Below are 23,267 nucleotides of genomic sequence, written 5' to 3' on the forward strand. Positions count from 1 at the left end.
TAATTGCACATTTTATTCTGGAAGCACCTGTAAGTAAAGCCAGACTTCTGAGAGGTAACTAGGTATGGCTTGATCAGCTCTGATCCCATGCATGCTAGCTGTTTCTCTATCTGCTCTGCTTGTTTCTGAGAGGTGTGTGCACTTTGCCCCATAGGAGACAAAGTTAGGTCCCCATGGTCAGTCTGGTGTGTTGGTGACGGGTCAGGTGAGAAATACTCTCACATAGGATTGTCTGTACGCTTACCACTGGCTTTTCATGATGCAGCAGAGGTTGGGTACTTACATTGTAATATACCAGCTCTCTGGGTCAGCCTTTCCTGGGGAAGCTGTGGGATTTAAACTCAGTCTGTTTCTCACATCTGGAAAAGGGAGCTCATGGCTCCTTTTTGCCATATAGCACTTTTACATATAGTTACAAGGACGAACTGAGGCACTTTATAAGCCATGGAATGCTCTTCCATGTTACGAGTCTGCACTTTCTAGTTTCTTCTCTAAAATACCCTTTGGTTTCCCCCACTGCCCACTCCTCACAAAGCTCTGGTTTAGCACTCCTGTAACAATGGTAGCAAATGTTTCATTTTAAAAGCTGGTGAGTAATAAAACCCTTTAGATGCTACTTTTCTGGAAAAAGAATTTTCTAAACAAATATTCACCCTCTTACCTAGTAAGGTGCCAGCTGTTAGGGATATACTGACCTAATTAGGATACTAGTTACTGCCCTCAGGGGATTACTAACTTTCATTAGTGATGGGTAGTTCAGAGAGCCAGCTGACCCCCTGCATGTCTCTAAGCAGTCTCTAGTTATCTTGTCTCCTATATTCTTACAGGTCAAGAGACAACAGGGTCTAATTGAAAAAAGAACTCTTTAGCTAAGCCCTAAGTTTGTTTCTGTTTCTCCTCTTACTGAGTAACTGGGCTAGTCACTAACTTCTCTAAGCCTCAGTGTGATTTGTAAAAAGGTGAGAAAAATCACCACCTTACAGGGGTGTGGCCAATGTCTATTCATTGCTGGCTACCTACAGCTATTTTGTGGTAGCTATTATTCTTCTTCACCTGAGGATACAGGCATCATGTGACTTGAGTCATCTACAGTAATGAGGACACCACTGAGCAGGCTGCCTGATTTGGTTTCCTAGGTAACAGGATAGATAGACAAACACAAAAGGAGTAAAGAAATGAATAGCAGTTCCCATTAATAAACATAGTCTGATACCTATCAATCTGCAGAGATCAAATGCATGACTTATATGATTGAACATTCACTTTAGCTTGAATAGATAAGAAGAAAAATACAATTAAGCAAGGACTTGTAATGGACAAAAAGCCATCTTGGTTTAAATTAGGCCTGACTTATGGTTTGGTCCAGAACATCAAAAGCACCAATAACCAGGTCCATGGTCATTTTTTGGCACTACCCTTGATTGTCAAGAGCAACTTTTATTTCCCAACTGAGTACCTTGTAAGGCTGACCTAGAAAGTAAACGTCCACCAGGGCCTACATGGGCCTATAAGCTTTCTACCAGCTCTAACTAGGTAACAGTGGCAGCCACTGCTGTTGCCCTTGATGACTTCCTGAAGCACAGTGCTGACCTCAAAGCCAGAGCCCTCAACCTGCAATCCTGGGAGACAGGCCCATTCACCATGATGAAACATGGTATGAGTCCTCTGGAATGAAATTACACCATTAAGTCTGATGAATCAGTATTTCCCAGCTTTAAATTATGACCTGGGCTTACTCAAATGTTGATATTATTTATGCTGGGTATAATTCAGCACTCACGTGTAGTTCACTTGAGTCTTAAGTGTAACTACTGGGTTTCCTAGCAACAGGCAAACTTAACTTACTCTTAGGGTACAACCAAGCACAGCAGGGACACTGCCCCCTAATTTTTAAAGAAAATTTGTTATTTCAAATATCAAAATTATGAGAAAAATATTAAAGTTTTATTGGACTTTGTTACACTTATTTTACAGTTTAGTATTGCTTTTATTTTGAATTACATAAGGGGGATGGCGCACTAAATGTTCTTGAAGTTTATGATCTTTAAAGGTCTTAATCTGGCTAGCCTGCTGTTAAGAAAAATGGGATGTCTGCTTTACACTAGCAAAGTAAGGCGATAAACCTCCCCTATTTGCCTCCCAAATCCTTTGCAACTTTATCTCTGTACCTAATATAAACCACTGGTTTAAAAGATGGTGGTTCAACAATGTGTATCAAGCTCTGCCTCCCTACTCCCACCTCCACTCCAAATGAGACTGTCCCCTCTATGATCAATCTGTTTAATTTTGTAAGAAGACCTCCCATCTAGCCTCCATCAGGTTTTGGCTGAATATCTCGGTGACTTTCGAACACTGTTGAGTCTCATTTTAGCCCATATTGAGATTAGCAGTTACTACCAGAGTGCTTAAAATGAGTTAAGCACTTTGTAAAATAACTTTTTTTCTAAGCAATTTTATGTACTATCTTTTGTTCAAATGGAAAAACACCTTAACTCAGTCATTTGCCTAAGGTCATAAAGCAAATCATGTACTCAAGAAAAACTAGCTGACCGATTTGACAGACAGAAAATGGGAAAGCTGGGTGCAAACTCCAACAGCCTGACTACCAAGCCTGTATGTCCTTAGCCACTCTGAACCACCTCCATCCTTCCAGCCCAACCATTCCTCTTCCTGCCTCTCTCCCCATATGAATGGAACAACCACTGGCCCAGGTGATTAAACCAGCACCACTCAGCAATTTACCTCTCCCCCAGTACTAACCAATGCTAATTTTTAAATTGTAATTACTAAGTAATTCTTGGTTGTCAGTTTCTCCCCATCCTCACTTTCACTTCTGTTTCAAATCCTGTATGGAATGCCTGGTCTCATCTCTCTAAACTACTCTTTGTATCAGCCGCAGTGACTGAAAACTCAATTCGCTCATGTATCACTGTGAATGTGCTCCCTGCTGCCCTCAAGATAAGGTCCGAATTCTTCTATGTGTTTACAAAGCCCTTCATAACCTAGGCCCTGCCCACTTCTCCCCATGTCAAATTTACTGAACAAGTTTTATCTGTCTTTAACATGCAGTGTGTCCACTCTTCAGCAATGACAGCCCACTTCCCATTTCTCGCTCAGCTAATCCTAACAATTGTTGGCTTAGACACTTTTTCCAGAAAGCCTACCACGACACCTCCTTACTAGGCACTCTTCTTTGGGTCTCTGCAATTCCCAAATCACAGCACTAATTATACAACATTGTACCACCTGACCACTCATTTGCACTGTCTTATCTAAGTCTAAGATAGCAAAGCCACTGTCTGTTGTGCTTTAAATTGTATCCCAGGACCTGACAGGACCTGGTACAAACAGACACTCAGGAAATCACTGCTGAGAGAACAAACTGTTCTATTATTCTACCTGTGTGTGTGCTACTGCTCTTGAAGAAGTTTCCTGACAGTGCCTGCCTTGCTGCTCATCTACCCAAGTGTCTCACCCAGAGAAGATATTCACATAGTTTTTTAATGAATTCAAGACTGTACTCACCAGTTAGGCCTTAAGTTTCAGAAGGAGTAAGTGTATTATGTCAGATGCTTGATAAACCTAACTACCCATATAAGTCTAAAAAATACAGAATGGCTAACTCATAAAAGCAGTTAAAGAAAGGGCCTTAAAATTAAGTCTCTATTTTAATCAAATACCTTTTACAGTGCAAATATAATAAATGCACATGCAATGTTACCTTTACATATTCATAACAAGAGAGTTATAAAGTTGTACTGTTTTCCCAAGGGAATCTAAATTATAACCAAACCTACAAAGCATTTATTGAAATTAACACTTCTGGCAAAGCCACAGACTGAAATCAAAGCAGCATCAATGCTGTAGGATTAAAAAAAGTAAACAAAAAAAAACTCAAGCTGTAGAAGCAGCAGCCGTGTCAGCCACACCTCTTCTGGGAAGGACCCGCACACACACTTTCCCCCAAGTAGTATGATGCAACACCTCCTAAGAACAGAATACTTGTATCACACAAGTAAAGGCTTTCACGGAGGAAAACTGTCATAGAAATGCATTATTTCTTTTTCTTACTTTTAAAGGATACTGCAATAGAAATATATTAACGATGGCCTCAAATATCCAACATTTTTCTATCCTACATTTTAAATCGAAGTTGTAGGAACCTATAGGTCTTAATAAAAGAACTCTCTTCACAGCACAGCTGTAAGCTCACTTTAAAATGCAAAAATGTTCCCTTTGCACGATATTCTTACAAATAAACAATATACATATACATGAAAAGTTTATATCCTACATCAAGCATATTCAGCTCATTTTGCCCTTTGACAGTCAAATTTGCAAATTTGCAAAGCATTCACTTAATATTTTAGTTGAAGCAAAAGTAAAAGGGAAATGGGTTTCAGCAAAGGAGACCTTTATGAATTCTCAGAGGTTCAGCTGAAGTCTCGATTGGTGAGGACGAGCGGTGCCACAAGAGTCCAAACATAGAGGAGGAGGCAGACCCAGCTGGAGCTGATCTTGACCCACACAGCTGGCCACGTGCTGGTCATGCTCTGGAACTCTGCATCAGGGCTAAGAAAACAGGAAAAGAGTCAGGTAAAGGTGCCGCTTACCAGCATCCAGCAGCCTCCCAGCCAAAGCCAGGAAGTTCCCCGTGGAAACCTGGCCGACATTACTCCCTATAGTAATGTTCTAGAAGGGACTTGAGAAAACTGCTATTTATAGTTTCTATGAGCAGGGGACTTTGCCTCTCAAACAGCCTTTATCTTCTTGCCAGCATAAAAAACCCTGTCTATTCAGCAGACAAATGGTTCTTCAGGGTCATCTGGCTGTTCAGGATATCGATAAAAGTCCAGACTGAAATGGCCTCCCTGAAACTTCCCTTCCTTACCACATTATTAACTTTGATCAGAATCTCCATTATGGTCATCTCTAGACACAGAGGAGTAGTGAACAAAGACAGGTCAGATCACTTTATTTTCTTCTCTCTTCAGTAACTCAAATCTGGAAGAACTACCCATGATTTTTACTTTAAGAATTCCAACTGGATTTTAAATTTAAGAGGAGAAAAAAGTCAAAAGTAGTTCAGAAAAGAACACAGAACACTTCATTTTATGGTTAAGAGGAAATTCTGAGGTCAGGATAATGGAAGATTTCACAGGCAGCCCAAAGGGGCTCAGTGGTCTTCCACTTGTGTTGGCTGTGCCTCCTACCTGTACCACCTGGTCAGGGTCATCATGATGTACAAGGAAGCCAAGCAGAGCATGAAGTGGAAGCAGGTGTAGTTGTACTGCACCCCCTCCTTCTCATTGTCCACGACCCGCCGAGGCTGTCCATCTTCTTCATCACTGGCACCACTGGTAGATGTATCACGGAGGATCACGCTCTCACTTCCCGACAAGGTCAGCTTACTTACTTGGCTGTTATTGGAAGTACGGATGCTGGAAAGTGATCCCAAAGAAGGCGAATCAGAAAGGGGCCATGATATGAACTGCTGCCACTGGTCTACAGACATGAAGGGCTGAACTGCCCCTACTTCGGGGACTGAAGGCCTTCTGAAGGGCCCTGCTTCAAGGTCTGAACTGTTGCCTATCATCACAAACAGATACCACTCTCGTAAGTTACTCCATGATGGTTTAACTGCTTAGGAGTTTCCCAAAATACACTGTTTTACATGTCTCCTTCAATGACTTCCCAAGTGCTTCTTCTATGCCGAGAATGTACCACCAACAACCTTCTCCCAGCTAACCTACTCATCCTTCAGTTCTCTATGTGCCATGTCCTCTAGAAAGCCTTCCTTGACATCACTAGGCTGGATTAAATTTCTACAGGTCCTATGCTTCCCTCTGCTACAACACTCATCATTCCTGTCTCTCTTGCTGTGCACAGAACTCCTTAACAACAACGACCTTAGTCACCTATGCATTTCTAGCACACAGCAGATGCTCACTAAAAGTTTGTTAAAGGACTGAATAAAAAAGTACATACAAAGGACAAAAACCACATGATGTCTCACCAAACACAGAACAAGCACTTAACAAAATCTAATACCTTCTTGTGATAAAAACACTCAAACTAGGAATAAAGAAGACTTCCTCAAACTGATAAAAGGTGTCCATGAAAAACCCAGAACCAACACCTACTTAATAGTGAAAGACTAAAAGCTTTCCCCCTAGGATTAGGAATAAGTATTCTACTTTCACCATTTCTATTCTACACTGTGCTGGAGGTTCCAGCCAGAGCAATCGGGCAAGGAAAAGAAGTAAAATGATTTCTTTCTGCAGATCACCTGACTTGTATATGGAAAATCTTAAGGAATACATACACTATTAGAATCCACAAACAATCTTACAGGATATAAGACCAAGGTACAAAAACTAATTCTAGTTTTATACTCTAGCAATGAGCTTCAAAAGATAAATTAAGAGAACAATCTCATTTACAATACCATCAAAAAGAATACAAAACTTAGAAAAAATTTTAACGAAATTAAGTTTGAGGACATAATAATGAAAAACCACTGGAAGAAATTAAGAAGACCTAAATGATACATCTGATGTTATGGACTAGAAGCCTTCGTATTGTTGAGATGGTAATAATCTCCAAGTTGGTGAGCAGGTTGAACACAGTCCCTATCAAGATCTCAATTACCTTCTTTTTGCAGAAAATTGATAAGCTGAACCTAAAATTTATATAGAAATGAAAGGGACTCAGGATAACCAAAAAAATCTTGAAAAATCTGATGACTCACTCTTCTCAATTTCAAAAGTTACTACAAAGCTACAGTAATGAAAACAGAATGGTACAGGCGTAAGGATAGGTATACAGATCAATGCAATAGAATCATGAGTCCAGAAATAAACCATTACATGTGTGGTCAATCGGATTTTGACAGAGATGCCCAGGATAATTCAATTATTCTTTTTTATTTTCTTCTCTCTTAAGTAACTCAAATCTGGAAGAACTACCCATGATTTTTACTTTAAGAATTCCAATTTTTATGAAAAGAATAGCCTTTTCAACAAATGGTGCTCAGACAACTGAATAACCACATAAACATGACACTGGATACTTTACCTCAAACCATGTACAAAAACAGTAAAAAGACAATTCAATTTTAAAATAGACAAAAGATATAAAGAGACATTTCTTCGAAGATATATACAAAGGACCAAAATATGCACATTTTTTTAATGCTCAACCTTATTAGTCATTAAGGAAATGCAAATCAAAACCACAATGCTGTGGCCCTTCACATCCTCTAGAATGGTTACACTCATAAAGACAATTATAATATAATTAGGAGGTAATGAAATTGCTGGTAGGACTGTAACATGATGTAACCACTTTGGAAAACATTTTGGCAGTTCCTCAAAAAGATGAACAAACAGGTACCATACAATCCAGCAACTGTACTCCTGCATATATCCAAGAGAAGTGAAAAGATACATCTGTGCAAAAAACTGTACATAGATATTCACAGCAGCATTATTCATGAAAGCCCCACAGTGGAAATAACCCAAATGTCCATCAACTGATGAAGGCATAAATAAAATGTGGTATTATTCCACACAATGGAATATTTTTTCCAACAGAAAGAAATTAAGAACTGATACATGTATATGAAACCTTTAAGTAAGCAAATCTACTGAAACAGAAAGGAGATTAGTGTCTGTCAGGGGCTAGAGGGTAGGGGAATGGGGACTGACTACTTATGAGTACCAAGTTTATTTTGGGGGAAATGAAATAGTCTAAAATTGGTTGTGGTGATGGTCACACAATCCTGTGAATGTATGAAAAAAACTACTGAATTGTGCACTTTAAAAGGGTGAATTTTACGGTATGTGAATTGTATGTCAAAGAAAAAAAGGGTAGACCAAGAGCAAAACAAACAAAAACACTCAGAGACAGTATCAAAACAAATTAATATAGGTGTGTTCCATAAACTTAATTCACAAAATAGGGAGCCAGTCCAAGGGTTCTAGTTTGCCAAACCCTATTTTAAGCTATTAAAAAAAAACAAAAAAACATGATATTGTAGAAAACTGTCCAAATTATGATTAATTCCTATTTCAGAATAGTATATGTATTTATATAGTATGTTCCTAATTTATTTTTAAAATTATATATTAAATGATATATATAAAGTTATGTATAATTATATAGATACAGATAGACTGAAAGACAATAACTATAAGCAAAGAAAAAAGCTGGAAATAATATGTACCAAAATGTTAGTTAACCACAGAAGAGGCAGGTTTGGAGGGAGGATACTTTCATTTCCTACTTTATACTTTTCTCCCTCATGTTATTAGTTTATATTTTGATATCCTTGCCCTTTTTTATTGAATATTTCATACTTTTAAATTGTTAAAGTAACATACACTATTATATACAAAATAGCAATACAAATGGATATGAGGATGACTGCAAACTGCTAACAGATTATATCTGGAATCTTGAATTAACTAAAGACGTTATCTGTAGTTGTTTAGACGTTATTTACAATGATCAAGAAATAAAGATAAAAAGACAATTTCAGAGCCACTATTCTAGTTCATCCAGGGTCAGGTAAGGACTTTATCCCCTATACAAAGGAACAGGTATCTCTTTGGAAGGCTGGAAGGAATTACCTGATGAGACGATTTACTGAAATGCACATCATTGGGTAATTAAGGCAACTCAAAGACTTTTAATAAAGTAAGTTGTTTTTAATTTCGTGCACTGCCTTTTGAAAGCAAAACGGCTTCTTCACTCTTACTTTCATGAGAACATTGTCCTAAGTACTTTTTAACTTACCTAGAAGACAAAAGGCAGAGAACGAAGACCATCAGCCCAATAAAATTCTCTGTATCCAGAAACTGCCCACCACTTGTTGGTGATGGAGCAGAAGTCGGGACTAGAGCAGTTGAATTTCCAGGAGCCAAGGTTGGTGCAGTCATATGTGCAATGATGCTCAACAGTCTAGGGTTACAGGAACGATCTGAAAATGGGAATTTGTTATTATCCTTAGTTATTAATTCATCTTGTTCTCAGAAAGGATATGATGGGTGTGTTTGCATTCAGGCACGATGTAAAACATGGGAGTGCTATACTTTAAAAGAACCAGAAACGTAGCTGTCAGTAACATATTTGTGTTGCAAGCAGAGACTTCGTTTTAGGAAAAAAAGGAAAGAAACAAAGTATTTGTCAAATTTCATAAATGTCAATCTTGACTTCACTGGTTTTGAAGTTTAACTGATAGATCTTTCTGGTTCTATAGTTGTAGAAAGGCTTTATGCACCAAGAATTTATCCCTAATTTTGTTTTTACAGTTACACAGGAATACAATAAAAGTAAGTGAAGTCATCATTGGAAGGTCTGCAATACTTGTTTCCTTTAAAACAAGTCCATAGAATACCTCAATGAGTGAGAAACAATCCCATAATGACCACAAAAGATTTCCTACAGCTGTTTCTTCCAGAGCCTTTCATAGCAAAACAAAATTCAATTAAAACAATTCTACAAAGGGTCATAACAATGTTGCCTTGTCCAGCTCTTAACCTCTTAATCCAGGAAAAACCTAGACTATACAAAGGACTGTGGTCCTTTATGCTGTCAGCTATGCATGGACATGGAGATTACAACTTAAAAGTAAGTATCTACAAACAGACGGTGAACACTGTACATGTAAGTGAAGTTTTTTGTTTGCTAGCTTGTTTGACTAACTTTAACTCTAGATTTTGCACCCACCAAAGGACCTTTCTTTTCCTCAAAGGACTGTGTTATTGACATTCCCTTACCAGGTTCACTGCACATGGCTGACCACGTGAGGTATATGGTGTAGAGGGTGATGACAGAGGACTGCAGGAGGCCAGAACGAGGCTGATGTTCCTATGGAATCAAAAAGAAAACAATACCACAGGAATTGAAAGGGCTGACTTTCTAAAAATCCAGTGTGCTTCCTTGGAACCCACTGAACTGTTATTAACTGAGAGCCTGATGATGTTTGACAGTTCAAAGATGACAAGTAACCTTTCACTAAAAGTTAGCTCAAAAAAGAACCAAGGAAAAGGAACCATGTACTACTGGTTCTCAAGGTATTTCACAACCCTGGAAATTCCTGAATATCACACAGAGGTTTGGATTTACTAATCCCTTAGCGCAGTGGCATCTAAACTCAGCTTTGCCGCTTATTAACTAGGTGACTCATCATCTCTCTAGAACTTCAGGTTTGTCACTTTTTCAAATTTCGTATCTAAAAATTTCATGAGTTTTAAAAATTACAGTAATTAAATAAAACTCAGAAGGCATGAGTTTTGCTTTTAATATTAAAATCAATTATTTTTTCTCATTTAATTCCAAGACATCTTGGTTACATAATGATTCCTAAGACTCATTCTCATGACATAAAGAATTTTGTAAGAGCTAAAAATTCCCAAGTTACCAAAGTTTTTTTTTAATGATAGGGAAATTATTCACATAATTATGATACAAGTACTCAATGGCACATTTTGTAGTTAAAAAATGAGTGGATGAATTAGGGCATACATTCATATAAAAAGGTTACCTAGGTTTTACGAGTTTAGCATTAATAAAAAATCTTTCAGGAAAAAAAAAAATCTTTCACAGAAGCAGCAGCAAACAGCCATACCTGAATTTTTGGATGGATTGATATAAGAGAAACCACAATGCAAAGGATCAGATTAATACTGATGAAAAACTTGTTTTCTGTGCAGCCATCTGGTTTGGTGTAGTGTTCGTAGAGCAACGCGACAAAGACAATTGACAGGATATAAGAGATGCTTGTGACAGACAGTAAAGCTAGAAAAAAAGAAACCAATATGAATGCCTATAATTGTAATATACTTTTATAATGAAGACCCATTTTCTTCTCCTCAATATTAAAATAAAGAGGCATTATCTCACTTTTATGGTGATCAATAATTTACAGTGAGATTACAGAATTCCCAAGGTTGAAGTTTCAGATGTGTTGAGTTGGCTCAAGGGTAAATTCCAAAATTCACCAAGCAACTGAGTTCACTTTCTGGGATTACCTAAATTGATTTCATGGCTTGAAAAACCAGACATTTGATCATTCCAGCTAGAGTAAACTCTAACTACATGCTAAATAAGGTGTGTTATAAGCTTTTTCTTAGGAATCTATAAGACTCCTGTGCCCTCAAAATGGGCCCCCAGTTCACAGTAAGCTAAATGCCAGGAATGGTGTTAGCAGAAAATGGAAGAGAGAGATGTATCTCATGGCAGTTTTTCTCTGCAGTCACTAGCTACCTAAACCACGCTTCTTATCACAATGACACCACATCATTGTGGGAAAGTGGCTCATTTGCTTTTTTCAAATATCTAAAATAATGTTCCTTTCTTTTCACATGCATAACCAACAGTTAGCTGTGTAATTGAAAATTAGAAAACATGAAAATTGTAACAATGTTGAGCTCAATTAACTTACATTTCATTCAAAGCACAAACTTATTTGAGAAAACTAGTTTCCACTTATAATCTAAATGAATTTTGCATGTTTAAAATTAAATGATGTATATGTTACTATAAAATGATAATGTATACAAAGTTACTAGCATAGTTCTTTATGTTTTTCCATGTAAACATAAAAGATTTCTCTATTTTTAGTTGCTCCAAAGTATGGCAAGTCTGAAGTTCATTATTAAATTCTGCTAGAGTATTGTGATCCAAAATGACTTACAGAAAAGAGAAGCAAACAGGTAGAAAATAAATTGTTTTAGAGAGAAGTAAAGGAGTTTCAGGATTCTCAACCTGCAATGATAAATGGTAAAGACAATTTTTAAAGTATTTTGCTGAAGTAGTCATTACAAAGTGACCAAAAATAGGGGAACGGTCAAATAAATTATGGTATACTATGCCATGGGACACCACAGAACTATATAGACTGCAATACCATGCAACTATTAAATGAGTAAGACATACTATATTGACTGAATGGAATAAACTCATTATACAGTAAGTGAAAAGAGCAAGTCACAGAACAATATATAGAATGAACCTATTTACATTTAAATACAAAAACATGGGTATGTGAATACACAAAGGTCCAGTAATAGTGGTTACATCTGGAAAGGAAAGTGGGTTTCAGGTAGGTGGAGATTTGCATGTTTTATCATTTATATATATTTTTAAATTCTTTATAAAGTTCTATCAGTGTTATTTATGGTGAACATAGTATTTTGGGGGTCTGTTTTTTTTCTTTTTTTCATTTAAAAAGCAAGCTAAATAAGATGAAAAGAAAATGAAACAATTTGATAATATATACTAAAAGCATTTAAAACATCCATATCCATACCCTTTCACTCTTACTTCTGCGACTTCTGCGAATTTATTCTAGGAAAATAATCAGAAATGTGCTTAAAGATATATTATTTGGTGTTGATTGCTGTACTGTAGCCAAACATATTCACAAACTATTCCTAAGTTTTAAAAATAGTCAAACTACTCAAATGTGTAATACATTTAAAAAATAAAACACAAAACATCTCACACATATTTTTCAACTATGTATTTCCTCTCTTTACATAGATGTATATATACACATAGAAAAAAGACTGAAAGGATATAGACTAATATATTAACAGTGAATAATAATTACTGGACACTGGAATTATGAGGGAATTTGTTTTCTTTTTAACTTATTGGCTTTTCGAGTTCTTGACACTGAACATCGTACTCATATAATGGGAGAAGAACAGCAGCAAGGACTTTGAACTATTATTTAAAAAAATGAGTTATGGCTGGGTCATTGACCCTAATTAAGTAGAGGGCTCCAATGTCCCTCCCCCAGTTATGACAGGCTAAAAATTCTATTCTCAACTTAGAAATGTTAATTGCCCTTCTCCTACCAGAAAGCTTTTACCAGGGGCATGGGGTGACACTCTGATTAAGGGACTAAGGACTGTTTACCTTTACAGGCACACCTCTATTTATTGCACTTTGCTTTACTGATACTTAGCAAATAACTGCATTTTTACAAATTGAAGGTCTACGGCAAACCTGCACTGAGCAAGTCTACTGGCACCATTTTTCCAACAGCATTTGCTCACTTTATGTCTCTGTGTCACATTTTGGTAATTCTCAATTTATCAAACTTTTCCATTACTATATTTGCTATGGTGATCTGTGATCAGTGATCATGGCTCACTGAAAGCTTGATGATTCTTTTTTAGCAATAAATTATTTTTTTATACAATGTTTTCCTAGACATAACGCTACTGCACACTTAATAAATTACAGTACAGTATAAACTTAACTTTTACATGCACTAGGAAAGCAAAAAATTCACTTGATTCACTTTATTGCGTGGTCTGGAAGTGAACCACAATATCCCCAAGTTATGCTTTATCTGCCTGAGGTGTATGGGCAGCTGCCCCACATACAGAACCCATCTGAATCCCCTGTCCATGGGAACAAGGAAATCAAAACCAGAACTGTTACTAAAAACAACTGTTTTTCCTTATCTAACCACATCTAGTTACATTACCAATCTCAAAATAAATTAACTGGGAGAATCCAATGATTTATATTACCTGGGCTACTCCTGTCCAGTACTGCATACAACTCAGAAATGACTCTACTGGGAAATTACAGTTTTTAAAAAGTCAGCCCTACATTGGGAGTTTATACATTTCAATCAATGGAGATTTTTATTATACACCGTCTTTAATGCAGCATAATGCAGTATGGCTCTCATAGGTGAGTTTAAGTCAAATACCTACCAGCATACAAGCACCTCGGGTTTCCTTCTTCCATTCGATTTACCCAGGATTCCTTCCAAGAGTGAGCCAAGTCCACCAACAGCACCAGCTGGATGAGGATGAAGAAGGCGGCCCCTCCCATCCCAACAAAAAAACAAGCTATAAACCAAAAGAACAAAGTTATTCTTTAGCACAGAAGTAACATTTCAGAATGTTACTGTCCAACATTCTAAAAAGATTTCAATTCAAGTAACAGAGAGGTGAGGTGGTGAAGACATACTCTGTCTCCAGCAGTACACCAAGATTGGTCCAATTCTAAACGGAAAGGCCTGAGAAGTGTTCAGTTGGGTTTCAGACCTTTTAAAACTTGTTCTAGCCTGTGCCAAGGGGAGCCTAAGATCTGACATCCCAATGGTACTACAAGCCCTTTCCCTTTATGGGGGGGAAACACACAGTGGAAATCCACAGATATCACTTGATGCAATGGCAAATCAGCAGGTTATGAAAGGGAGAGTAGAGCACATGAATTACAAGTCCTTAGGTTGACAGACTCTCCAATTAACTTTGTATTGCCATGTGAGAAAGTGTATTAAAAAATTGGCAAACAATTAACATATGGTTCTAGAACAGTTGAGAAGTGGGCTGAATGCCTTCTGGCTTCAGTCAATCAATTAGTATCTAAGTATTAGTACCAAGTCATATAATTGGATTCCACCTCATTTAATGGCTAGTTCTACAAAATCAGTAATTAAAAATGCAGCTTTATCTCAGTCATTTGTAGACTTGTATATATTATACTTAGCCAGCCATTAGTGAGCCATACCTGTGGTAAAAGGGCCCCCAGGGATGTAGAAAGATCCAACCATGATACCAACTATGGCAGCAATTTTGAAGAACCAAAACCTAATAAAATATAAAAGTGCATTTGTGAAATGTAAATTTTCACCCTTACACTGAGAAAAAAACAAACTTCTGAAATGTAAAAGTAAAGGCTTAGTAGCATTTCCAACACAACTGTCTGGGCTTATTTCTTCATTTGATATGAAGCCACCTTATTCAGTATTTCATACAATTGAAGGACAAACATAAGCACAGAGAATAAATCATTCACATTCATGATAAGAAACATGTAACTTAAGAATTTCCCTACTTTAGTACTTAAAGATAGGATTTTTTTTTCTAGAATTCTGGACAGTCCTGAACTATTAGCTAAATATAGAGCAATTAACTATTAGATCTGGTAAAGAGTTATCACCTAATCTTTCTTTTACAAGATAGGATATAAGTGCCTTGCCCACCATCACACAGTTCATCACTGGCAAAGCTAGGACCAAACCTGGCTTTCAGTCTCCAATCTTTAAAGACATCTTGTATGGCAGAGCGGAAAGAATCGGGCTTTGCAACTGGACTGACCTGAGTTTCAAACCAAGCTCCAAAGTTCACTGACTGAAAAATCTCAGGCAATTTATTTCACCTTGCTGAAATTCAATTACTGTATTTGTAAAAATGGGACTATAATACATAAAAAATTTACAAAACTTTCAGTCTTCAAATGAGAATTTTATGTAAAAGGGGATCCTTGGGTCAAGAATGGGAAACAACAGAATATGTAAATAAGTGGCCCAAGTATATTCAGTGCTTATTTCTCTGTATACTTTAAAAATATATCAGGTACATGTTTGTCTTTTATCAATAGAAAGAATAAAAAATGTGTATGGTTCTTTGTTGTGCCTAGTATATAGTACTTCAACTATTTCATAGGTGTTTAATTAAAAAAATCTAGGAACTTGAGCAAAGATATTAAAAAAGACCAGACTCTCCTCATCCCCTCCACACCTCCCATGCCACAGGGCTCCGCCTGAAAATAACACTGACATAACTTCACATGGGTAAAAGGTCAGAAATACAACTGGGTCACTGACTTACATACTCTACTGCTTCCATCAGAATGGCACTATTAACTGCTGAAGGGGAGGTGCCGTACCATACTATAACAACATAAATAGAATATAACAAAGTAAGTCTCACGTACCCATTGTGTACTGCTGCTCTGGGATCTTTACTCGTTTTTACTTTAAACATGAGTAGAGAGAAGACAAAGAAAAAGATGGCCAAGGCAAAGTTGATCCGATAGACAGCTTTAAAACCAACCAGCACATTGCAATCTTTATCCAACTTTAGATCAGTCACCTTGATTTTAAATCCCCCTTCACAGAATCCAGGAATCTGGAAAAAGCAATTTCAATGCTATAACAATATCCACATTTAAACGGAGAAAATTCTATACCACAGGAAAGACCAGATTTATAAAACTGACTACTTCAACCACTCAAGACTAGCCTGTGGGTTTCTTCTCTTTGCCTACCAATTCACTTATAATCTTGTCACCAAATAGTATAAACCACCTGCATTTTGAAAACAAAAGTGAGGTGCTCTCTTCTGCTGATGAGGCTATCTCCCAGCTCCCCATAAATTCTCATGGTACAACTCACTCCTTCCAAAGGGGACAGGCTAGTCTAGTTAAATGCTTAAATTGTAAACCTACATGGAAAGATAACATTTTAGGGCTACTCTTTTAGTGTCCTTCTCTCTGGTGTTAGACTAGAGCCTGAGGATACTGCCCATGACTCCCTTTATTTCTAGAAAAGGACTAATACCCTCACATTCTGTGTTCTGACTATACCCAAATATAATTTAAGAAAACCCAGCAATTACAATGAACCTGGCAGTGAAGAAATAAGAACATTAATTTCAACCAAAATTTTGCAAAATATAAAAAATAATAAAAATAATCAGTACATTAAGGCTACTGTTACTTCTACTTACCTTCTTCAGCTGAGTTTCCATCCATTCCCCCAGCATGATACAGGATACAACAGTGCCCAGGAGGAGAATGAAAGCATAGATGAGGCGAGTCACACTGGAATTCTTACTGTTGGGACAGCAACTACACAGCAAACATGAAGCACCACTGCAGAGGCATGGAACCTGCAATAAGCATACCACATCCATTTGAGACCTCCATCAGTGGATTCCTTCAGGACAAAGTGTCACAGAATAGAAGAGGAGGCAAACCAGGCTTTGACAGTTGTAACGGAGAGAATATGGCTAAGAGGAAGTGGTAAAAGCATGGGCTCTGGAGTCAATATTATGTCTGTCACTTCATTTCAGTAAGTTCATATCTAAGCTGGTTTCTCCATCTGTAAAACAGACTCAATAAAAGAATCTTTGTCCCTCGGACACTGTTGGATAAAATGAGTAACTCAACACAGTGCCTAAAACATCATAAGAGCCCAATAAATGTTATATTCAAATGGACAGCTTATTTTTTTAAAAATCTTAACATTGAGAATTAATTCTACTTGCTAATTACTGAGACTTTTTGTTACCAAATCTGATATTACAGCATAAAGCCAACATTACATGGAAACCCTTATAAATAACGGTAGCAAGAGCCATTTAGCTCCATTCAAGAGTAACCTGGAGATTCCTCAAAAAGTTAAACATAGAATTACCATATGACCCAGCAAGTCCACTTCTAAATATACACCCCAAGAACTGAAACAGGTATTCAAATAAAAGTCATACATGAATGTCCAAAGCACTATTTGCCAAAAGGGAGAAACAAACCACACATCCATCAAATGATGAATGAATAGGTAAAATGTGGTGCATTCACACAATGTCGTATTACTAAGCAATAAAAATGAAGGAAGTACGGATACCTGGCACATGAGTGAACCTAGGAAGGTCATGCTAAGTGAAAGAAGCCAGACACAAAAGCTCACATATTGTATGATTTCATTTATGTGAAACATTCAGAATAGGTAAATGCACAGAAAGCAGATTAGTGGTTCCAGAGTTCTGAGGGAGAAGGGAGTGACTGCTTAATGGTTATCAGGTTTCCCTTTGGGGCGATGAAAATGTTCTGGAACTAAACAAATGTGATGACAGCATAACACTGTGAATGCGTTAAATGTCACTGAATTATTACACACATTAAAATAGTTAATTTAGTTATGTGAACTCTGCCTCAATTAAAAGAAAAAAAAAGAACCTGGATATAGGGTCAGCTAAAATCTAATGAGCATTCTGGATGAAAGGACATAATCTGAGTCATTCTTATATATGCTTTACTAGAAACCACTTGAATTGCTCTGACAGACTGGCATTATCAAGTCACATTACAAGGATAGGCTAATTCAGAATCATCAGCAGAAGCTGGTACCCAGAGATTCTGATCTGAAAGCATAGTCTCAGTATGAATCTTAACTTTTTGTCAATGGTACTTTGTGTGGACAATACCATGGTTTTGTGTGATTTGGAGCAAGCTGCTAAGTTACTTAAAAAGCCTACTTTTCTCATCTGTAAAAATGGGCATTACACCTCCACAAACAGAGTGACTATGTGAAGAACAAGACAGTGTCAGGAATATAGCACCCAGCATATTACCTAACCAGTAGGGGCTCAGTCTGTCATGGCAGTCACTAATATTTGGAGAAGTCTGTACCTGGCTGCAGACAGAAGTAGAGGTTTTCCAGCCAGAATCAATGACACTGATTACTTCAGGTTTATTTTGTCTGCACTCTCACATTCGTGACTCCCTTTAGCTAATAAATTTTTCTGGCCTACTAAATACTGTTTGTTATGGGTTGAATTGAATTGTGTCCCCCTCCAAATCCATATGTTGAGGTGTTAATCCCTAGTGTCTCAGAATATGATCTTATTTGGGATTAGGGTCACTGCAGATATAATTGGCTAAAACGATGTAATATTGGAGAAGAGTGGGCACTGGTGTCATAAAAAGGAGAAATGTGGACACAGACATGCAATACAAAAAGAACACTAAGTAAAGACTGAAGGCAGAGATCTACAAGGCAAGGAACACCAAAGACTTCTAGCAAAACACCAGGGGCTAAGGAAGAGGCATGGGGGGAACGGATCCTCCCTCAACACCCTCAGAAGGAACCAATCCTGCTGACACCTTAATCTTGGACTTCAAGCCTACAAACTGTGAAACAATACATTCTGTTGTTTAAGCCCCCCAGTTTGTGGTATTTTATTATCCACCCCTAGCAAACCAATACACCTACTTAACTTATTTATAACTGTCATGAGAATTTAAGTACCTTGAGGGGGGACCAGCTAGTATTACCTCTTGCACCTTTGCACAGTAGGTACTCAGTCGGTGGAACAAACCAAACCTGTCCTACTATATGTTATCCCATTTCCCTATTTCTCTAAATGACAATTCTATCCTTCCTGTTGCTCATGTCAAAAGCTGGAGTCATCCTTGATGCCTTCTCCTTTTCCAAAACCCTCATTCAATCTGTCAGCACATTAGTTCCACCCTCAAAATACATCTAGATCTGACCACTTTCATAGCATCTTTAGCTGTCATGTTGGTCCAAGCCACTACCATCACCTCTCACTGGAATCAAATGCAGTGGCTCCGTCTCACTGCTGGAGCAATCCATTTGGAACCCAGAATTGATACTAAGATTATTTTAATAAGATGAAGGTATCTGAGATTCAACAGAAGCAGGAAAATAAACCTTGAGGCTTTCCTCTTCTGACTGAAGGCAGCAACATCTGGGAAATGAGGCTGCCATTAATTCTCTCTCAAGGGGGTTTTATGGCCATGAAGAAGACAAAAAGGTGCCTGCACCTACATATACAAGGGTTATCACAAACTCCTATATTATATTTGTTCTAAAAATTCATTTGTCTTTCCTAAAGAAACAGATTTGTTCTGGCCACAGAAGCCCTGCTCTCTCCTTCCTTTCTGAAACCCTAGAAAAGACTATAAACCCTGTATTCTAACCACCCCTTGGAGTTATTCATCACTGAGCATTCCTGCATGTATGTGTGTTGCACCCACATTAAACTGTTTTCTTTTGCTAATCTGTCTTTTCTCAGTTTAATTCACAGGCCCCCCAGCCATTAACCCTTCAGAGGGTGGAAGAAAAGCTTATTCTCTCCCTACACTGCTTTACCCTTTCTTTCCTACCATCTATTTTCCACACAGCAACTTTCTTAAAACACAGGTCAGACCATATCATTCCTCTTTTCTGTGTTGGATCCCACTATCACTGAAGAGTGAAAGCCAAAGAGTAAAAATCCTTAAATTGGCCTAAAAAATGGTACAGTGGCTATTTACATGATTTGGCTCTCTTCTACTTTTCTGACTTCATTTGCTATTAGTCTTCCTCTCATGCATTCCATCCTCTGGCACACTAATTCCTTGCTGTTTCTACTGAACAAAAGGTATTAAAAATATATACAAGCAATTTATAGGTATAAATGTTCTGATGGCAGCAAAGTCTTACCTTTACATCAAAGCCAAAATATGTTTCAAGTTATTAGAAGACAGACATCTTTTGTTTCAAATTACAAATTTACTCCTTAATTAATGACCTCCTTAACTATACTTTTCCTAAATCTATTTTAAATAGTTGAGTTTGACCCATTAGTGGGTTGTCAAAATCAATTGACCAAGATTTTTTTTTAACATGATAGAAAAATTGTACAGCATGGTAATGGTAAGAATTATTTCAGGATGTTAGGGTTCAGGACTCTGGGGCTTCTCTAGAGAACAAGCTACGCAGGCACGGAGATGTAAATCTAAGCAAAGTCTTTATTCAGCCAGCTAGCTGGGGCCGACAGCACCTCCCCTGACACGCAGGTTGAGTCCGAGCTGTCGACTTTCAAGCAACTTTAGGTATAGATTATATAGGATTTCTACAGCTATTACACCAACACCCATACATTACCACAACTAATGAAGTTAAAACACACTTCATGCTTTAACTAATAAAGTTGAAACGGGGACCTGCCGCTTGTCTGACCTTCGCACAAGCATCTCTTAACGTCTTGTCACGAGTTTCGTCCCCACGAGTTTCATCCCCCTTAGGGTATGGAAACTGGGTGGCTCTCGCTCTAGGGTGTTTCCTGCATTCTTTTACATCCCCCCCTTTTCTTGACTAAACTGAGGAATTTTCTACAGCGGCATCTAGAGCCTGATACTTTTGACGAAGGACTAAAAGTTGGACAGTGTCAATCTTTTCTCGCACAAACTTAACAAGCTTGTTAACTATGCATGGGCTAATCGTAAGCAGCAACAGCAGGATGACTAGTGGCCCTGCAATGGCCGAGAGGAGGGTAGCGAACTAAGGTTTGTATTTGAACTAAGACTTAAACTATCTTTCGCTACTTTCATGTTCTCTACGTCTTTTCTCTAGATCTTTCTTCAGTTTAGCCAGGGAGTCTCTTACTGCACCTGTTTTGTCTACATAGAAAGAACATTCTTCTTTTAAGGCTGCGCACAGCCCACTTTCTCTTAAGAACAGGAGGTCCAGGCCTCTTCGGTTCTGTAGAACCACTTCCGACAAGGAAGTGAGGGATTGCTCCAGGTCTGACATTGTCTGTCGGAGTTGTTCTAGGTCTCTATCAATTGCCAGCCTCAGGGCTGTAAGCCCCTGTTCCCGAGTTACAAGGGCTGCGACTTCAGCGCTTGCCCCTGCTATCTCTAGGGAGAAGAGGGCCCCAATTGTCAGGGCAGTAACAGGCTCCCTCTTTCTCTGGTGGGGGCTCGGCACTTCTTCTCAAAAAGAAAGGAGGGATTCATGAGAACGATATATTAGGCGAGGTAGAATGGTCACGAGCACACAAAACTCACTGCTAGCATTGAACACAAGGGTGGATAGGGCCGGGGTGAGGCCTGCCTTTGAACAGAGCTACTAACCCGAGGAGGGTATAACTCACTTTCTCGGCTCTCACGTGGTGTTATTATAGGAGGAGCATAACTGACTCTGGGCCGTAGGGACTGTGCTCACACATGTACTAGCGATTGAGACTTGAGCGATCGTAAGTCTCCTCGGTCTCCTGTCCCAAGGAGTGGGATAGGAGTCGTTGATGGTGTAGGAGCCATTTATCTCTACTGCCTTATAGAAGGGGGGTGAACTTGGGTAGCATAACTAACAGGGATCAGTGAAGGAGGGAGTGGGGTGGTTTAGAGTTTCTGCTACTGCCTGCACCATCTCTTACAAGGGGTTATCTAACTCGGATGGACTCAAACCCGGTCTTCTTGTGGGTTCTGGAATCAGCTTCACAGATGTGGTTCCCTCGAAAGTCTATATTAAGGCACTTATCAGCAGGATCTCTTTCATCTTCGGCTTAGGTGTAGTTTTAGAGGATTCTCAGGATGCTGCTGCACCTTCTACTCTTCTTCGCGGGCTCCTGGATTCTTATGAGGCAGGACTTTCCGAACGTGGGTGTGATGCACTCAGGGAGCGATACCATCTACTTTGAGGGCAGTGGGGGTGGTAACCAATACAATGTAAGGTCTTTTCTACCTGGGCTCGAGTGTCTTCACTCGGTGTCTCTTGACTCACACTATGTCCTCTGGGACTATGCCATGTTCCGGGCTCGGAATCTTCCCGCCCTCATAATATGCTCTAATCAGGGGCCAGATTTCTTGTTGCATTTTAGCGAGAGCTTGCAACACATTCAGGTAGTCAGGGGCCGGGTCCCCTGCCCTGGAAAGCTGTACTCACTGAGTTATGGGTGGAGGAGCCCCATACATTATCTCAAATAGAGTTAAACTATGTACATAGGGGGAGTTTCGAGCACGGAGGATGGCTAAGGGAAGGAGGGTCACCCAGTCCCCGCTAGTCTCTAATACTAATTTAGAAAGGGTCTCCTTCAAGGTCTGATTTATTCTCTCTACCTGCCCAGAGCTTTCCGGGTTATAAGCACAGTGTAATTTCTAATCTACTCCCAAAGCCTGGGCCAGTCCCTGCAGGATTTTGCTAACGAAAGCCGGGCCGTTATCTGAACCTATGGATTCAGGGACCCCATATCAGGGGATAATTTCTTCAATTAATCTTTTTGCTACTACCTGGCTTGTCTCATGCTTGGTTGGAAAAGCCTCCACCCACCTTGAGAAGGTGTCTACCATAACTAGCAAATACTTGTACTCATACTTCCTTGGTTTTACTTTGGCGAAGTCTATTTCTCAATTCCTCTCTGGAGCCTTCCCCCTTTCTCGAGTACCTGTCGGGTGGGGCCCTCTTGGGGCTGGTTTCAGCATTGCACAGCTGCTGCATTCTCTCGTGATCTGACGAGCTGCCTCATTCTGGTGGGGAAACACTAACTGCGCAGAGTGGAAAAGGCTGAGCAGTTTTTTCTAGCTTAGATGGGTGGACTTATGCAGATTAGCAAGCATGTACTGTCTTAATGCTTCTGGCAGGATCAATCTACTTTCTTGGTCCCTACTCTAATTTCTCTCTTCTAACACTTTACTCGAGACTTGTTTCCTAATCTCCTCAAGATCTTGAGGGGAATACTCAGGTTTGGGTGGCAAGACGGGCAGTTCAGGTATGGGTACCTCGACGGCTGCAAGTACAAGGGAGTCCGAGAGGGCCGCCCTCCTAGCTTCCGCATCAGCATGTTTGTTGCCGATGGCCTCAGGCGTCTTCTTTGATTGGTGGCCCGGTACATGTATAACTGCTACTGCCTTCGGTTTTTCGATAGCAGCCAGTAATC

At 38.8% G+C, this 23,267-nt stretch overlaps 1 protein-coding gene across 3 annotated transcripts in view; it reads right to left on the reverse strand.

Moving 5' to 3' along the window:
• The window catches only part of SERINC3 (serine incorporator 3), a 39,540-nt gene that overhangs the window by 11,419 nt on the left and 4,854 nt on the right, over positions 1–23,267 (reverse strand). For 2 of the 3 annotated variants that reach the window (XR_005028057.2, XM_036902203.2), the window contains exons 2-10: positions 16,548–16,709; positions 15,754–15,947; positions 14,545–14,624; positions 13,743–13,880; positions 10,634–10,803; positions 9,783–9,873; positions 8,800–8,983; positions 5,214–5,441; positions 4,414–4,572 (exon numbers count right to left, since the gene is read on the reverse strand). Coding sequence is in view for 2 of the 3 variants with exons in the window: in XM_036902203.2 (XP_036758098.2) it covers positions 4,434–4,572; positions 5,214–5,441; positions 8,800–8,983; positions 9,783–9,873; positions 10,634–10,803; positions 13,743–13,880; positions 14,545–14,624; positions 15,754–15,947; positions 16,548–16,709 (1,386 nt within the window). In the remaining variant the exon portion in view is untranslated. Of the gene's footprint in view, positions 1–3,649; positions 4,573–5,213; positions 5,442–8,799; positions 8,984–9,782; positions 9,874–10,633; positions 10,804–13,742; positions 13,881–14,544; positions 14,625–15,753; positions 15,948–16,547; positions 16,710–23,267 lie in introns of those variants that run through there. The other variant, XM_036902202.2, reaches the window with a different exon arrangement.

This window comes from Manis pentadactyla, chromosome 5, assembly GCF_030020395.1.
Source record: "Manis pentadactyla isolate mManPen7 chromosome 5, mManPen7.hap1, whole genome shotgun sequence".
NCBI lineage: Eukaryota > Metazoa > Chordata > Mammalia > Pholidota > Manidae > Manis > Manis pentadactyla.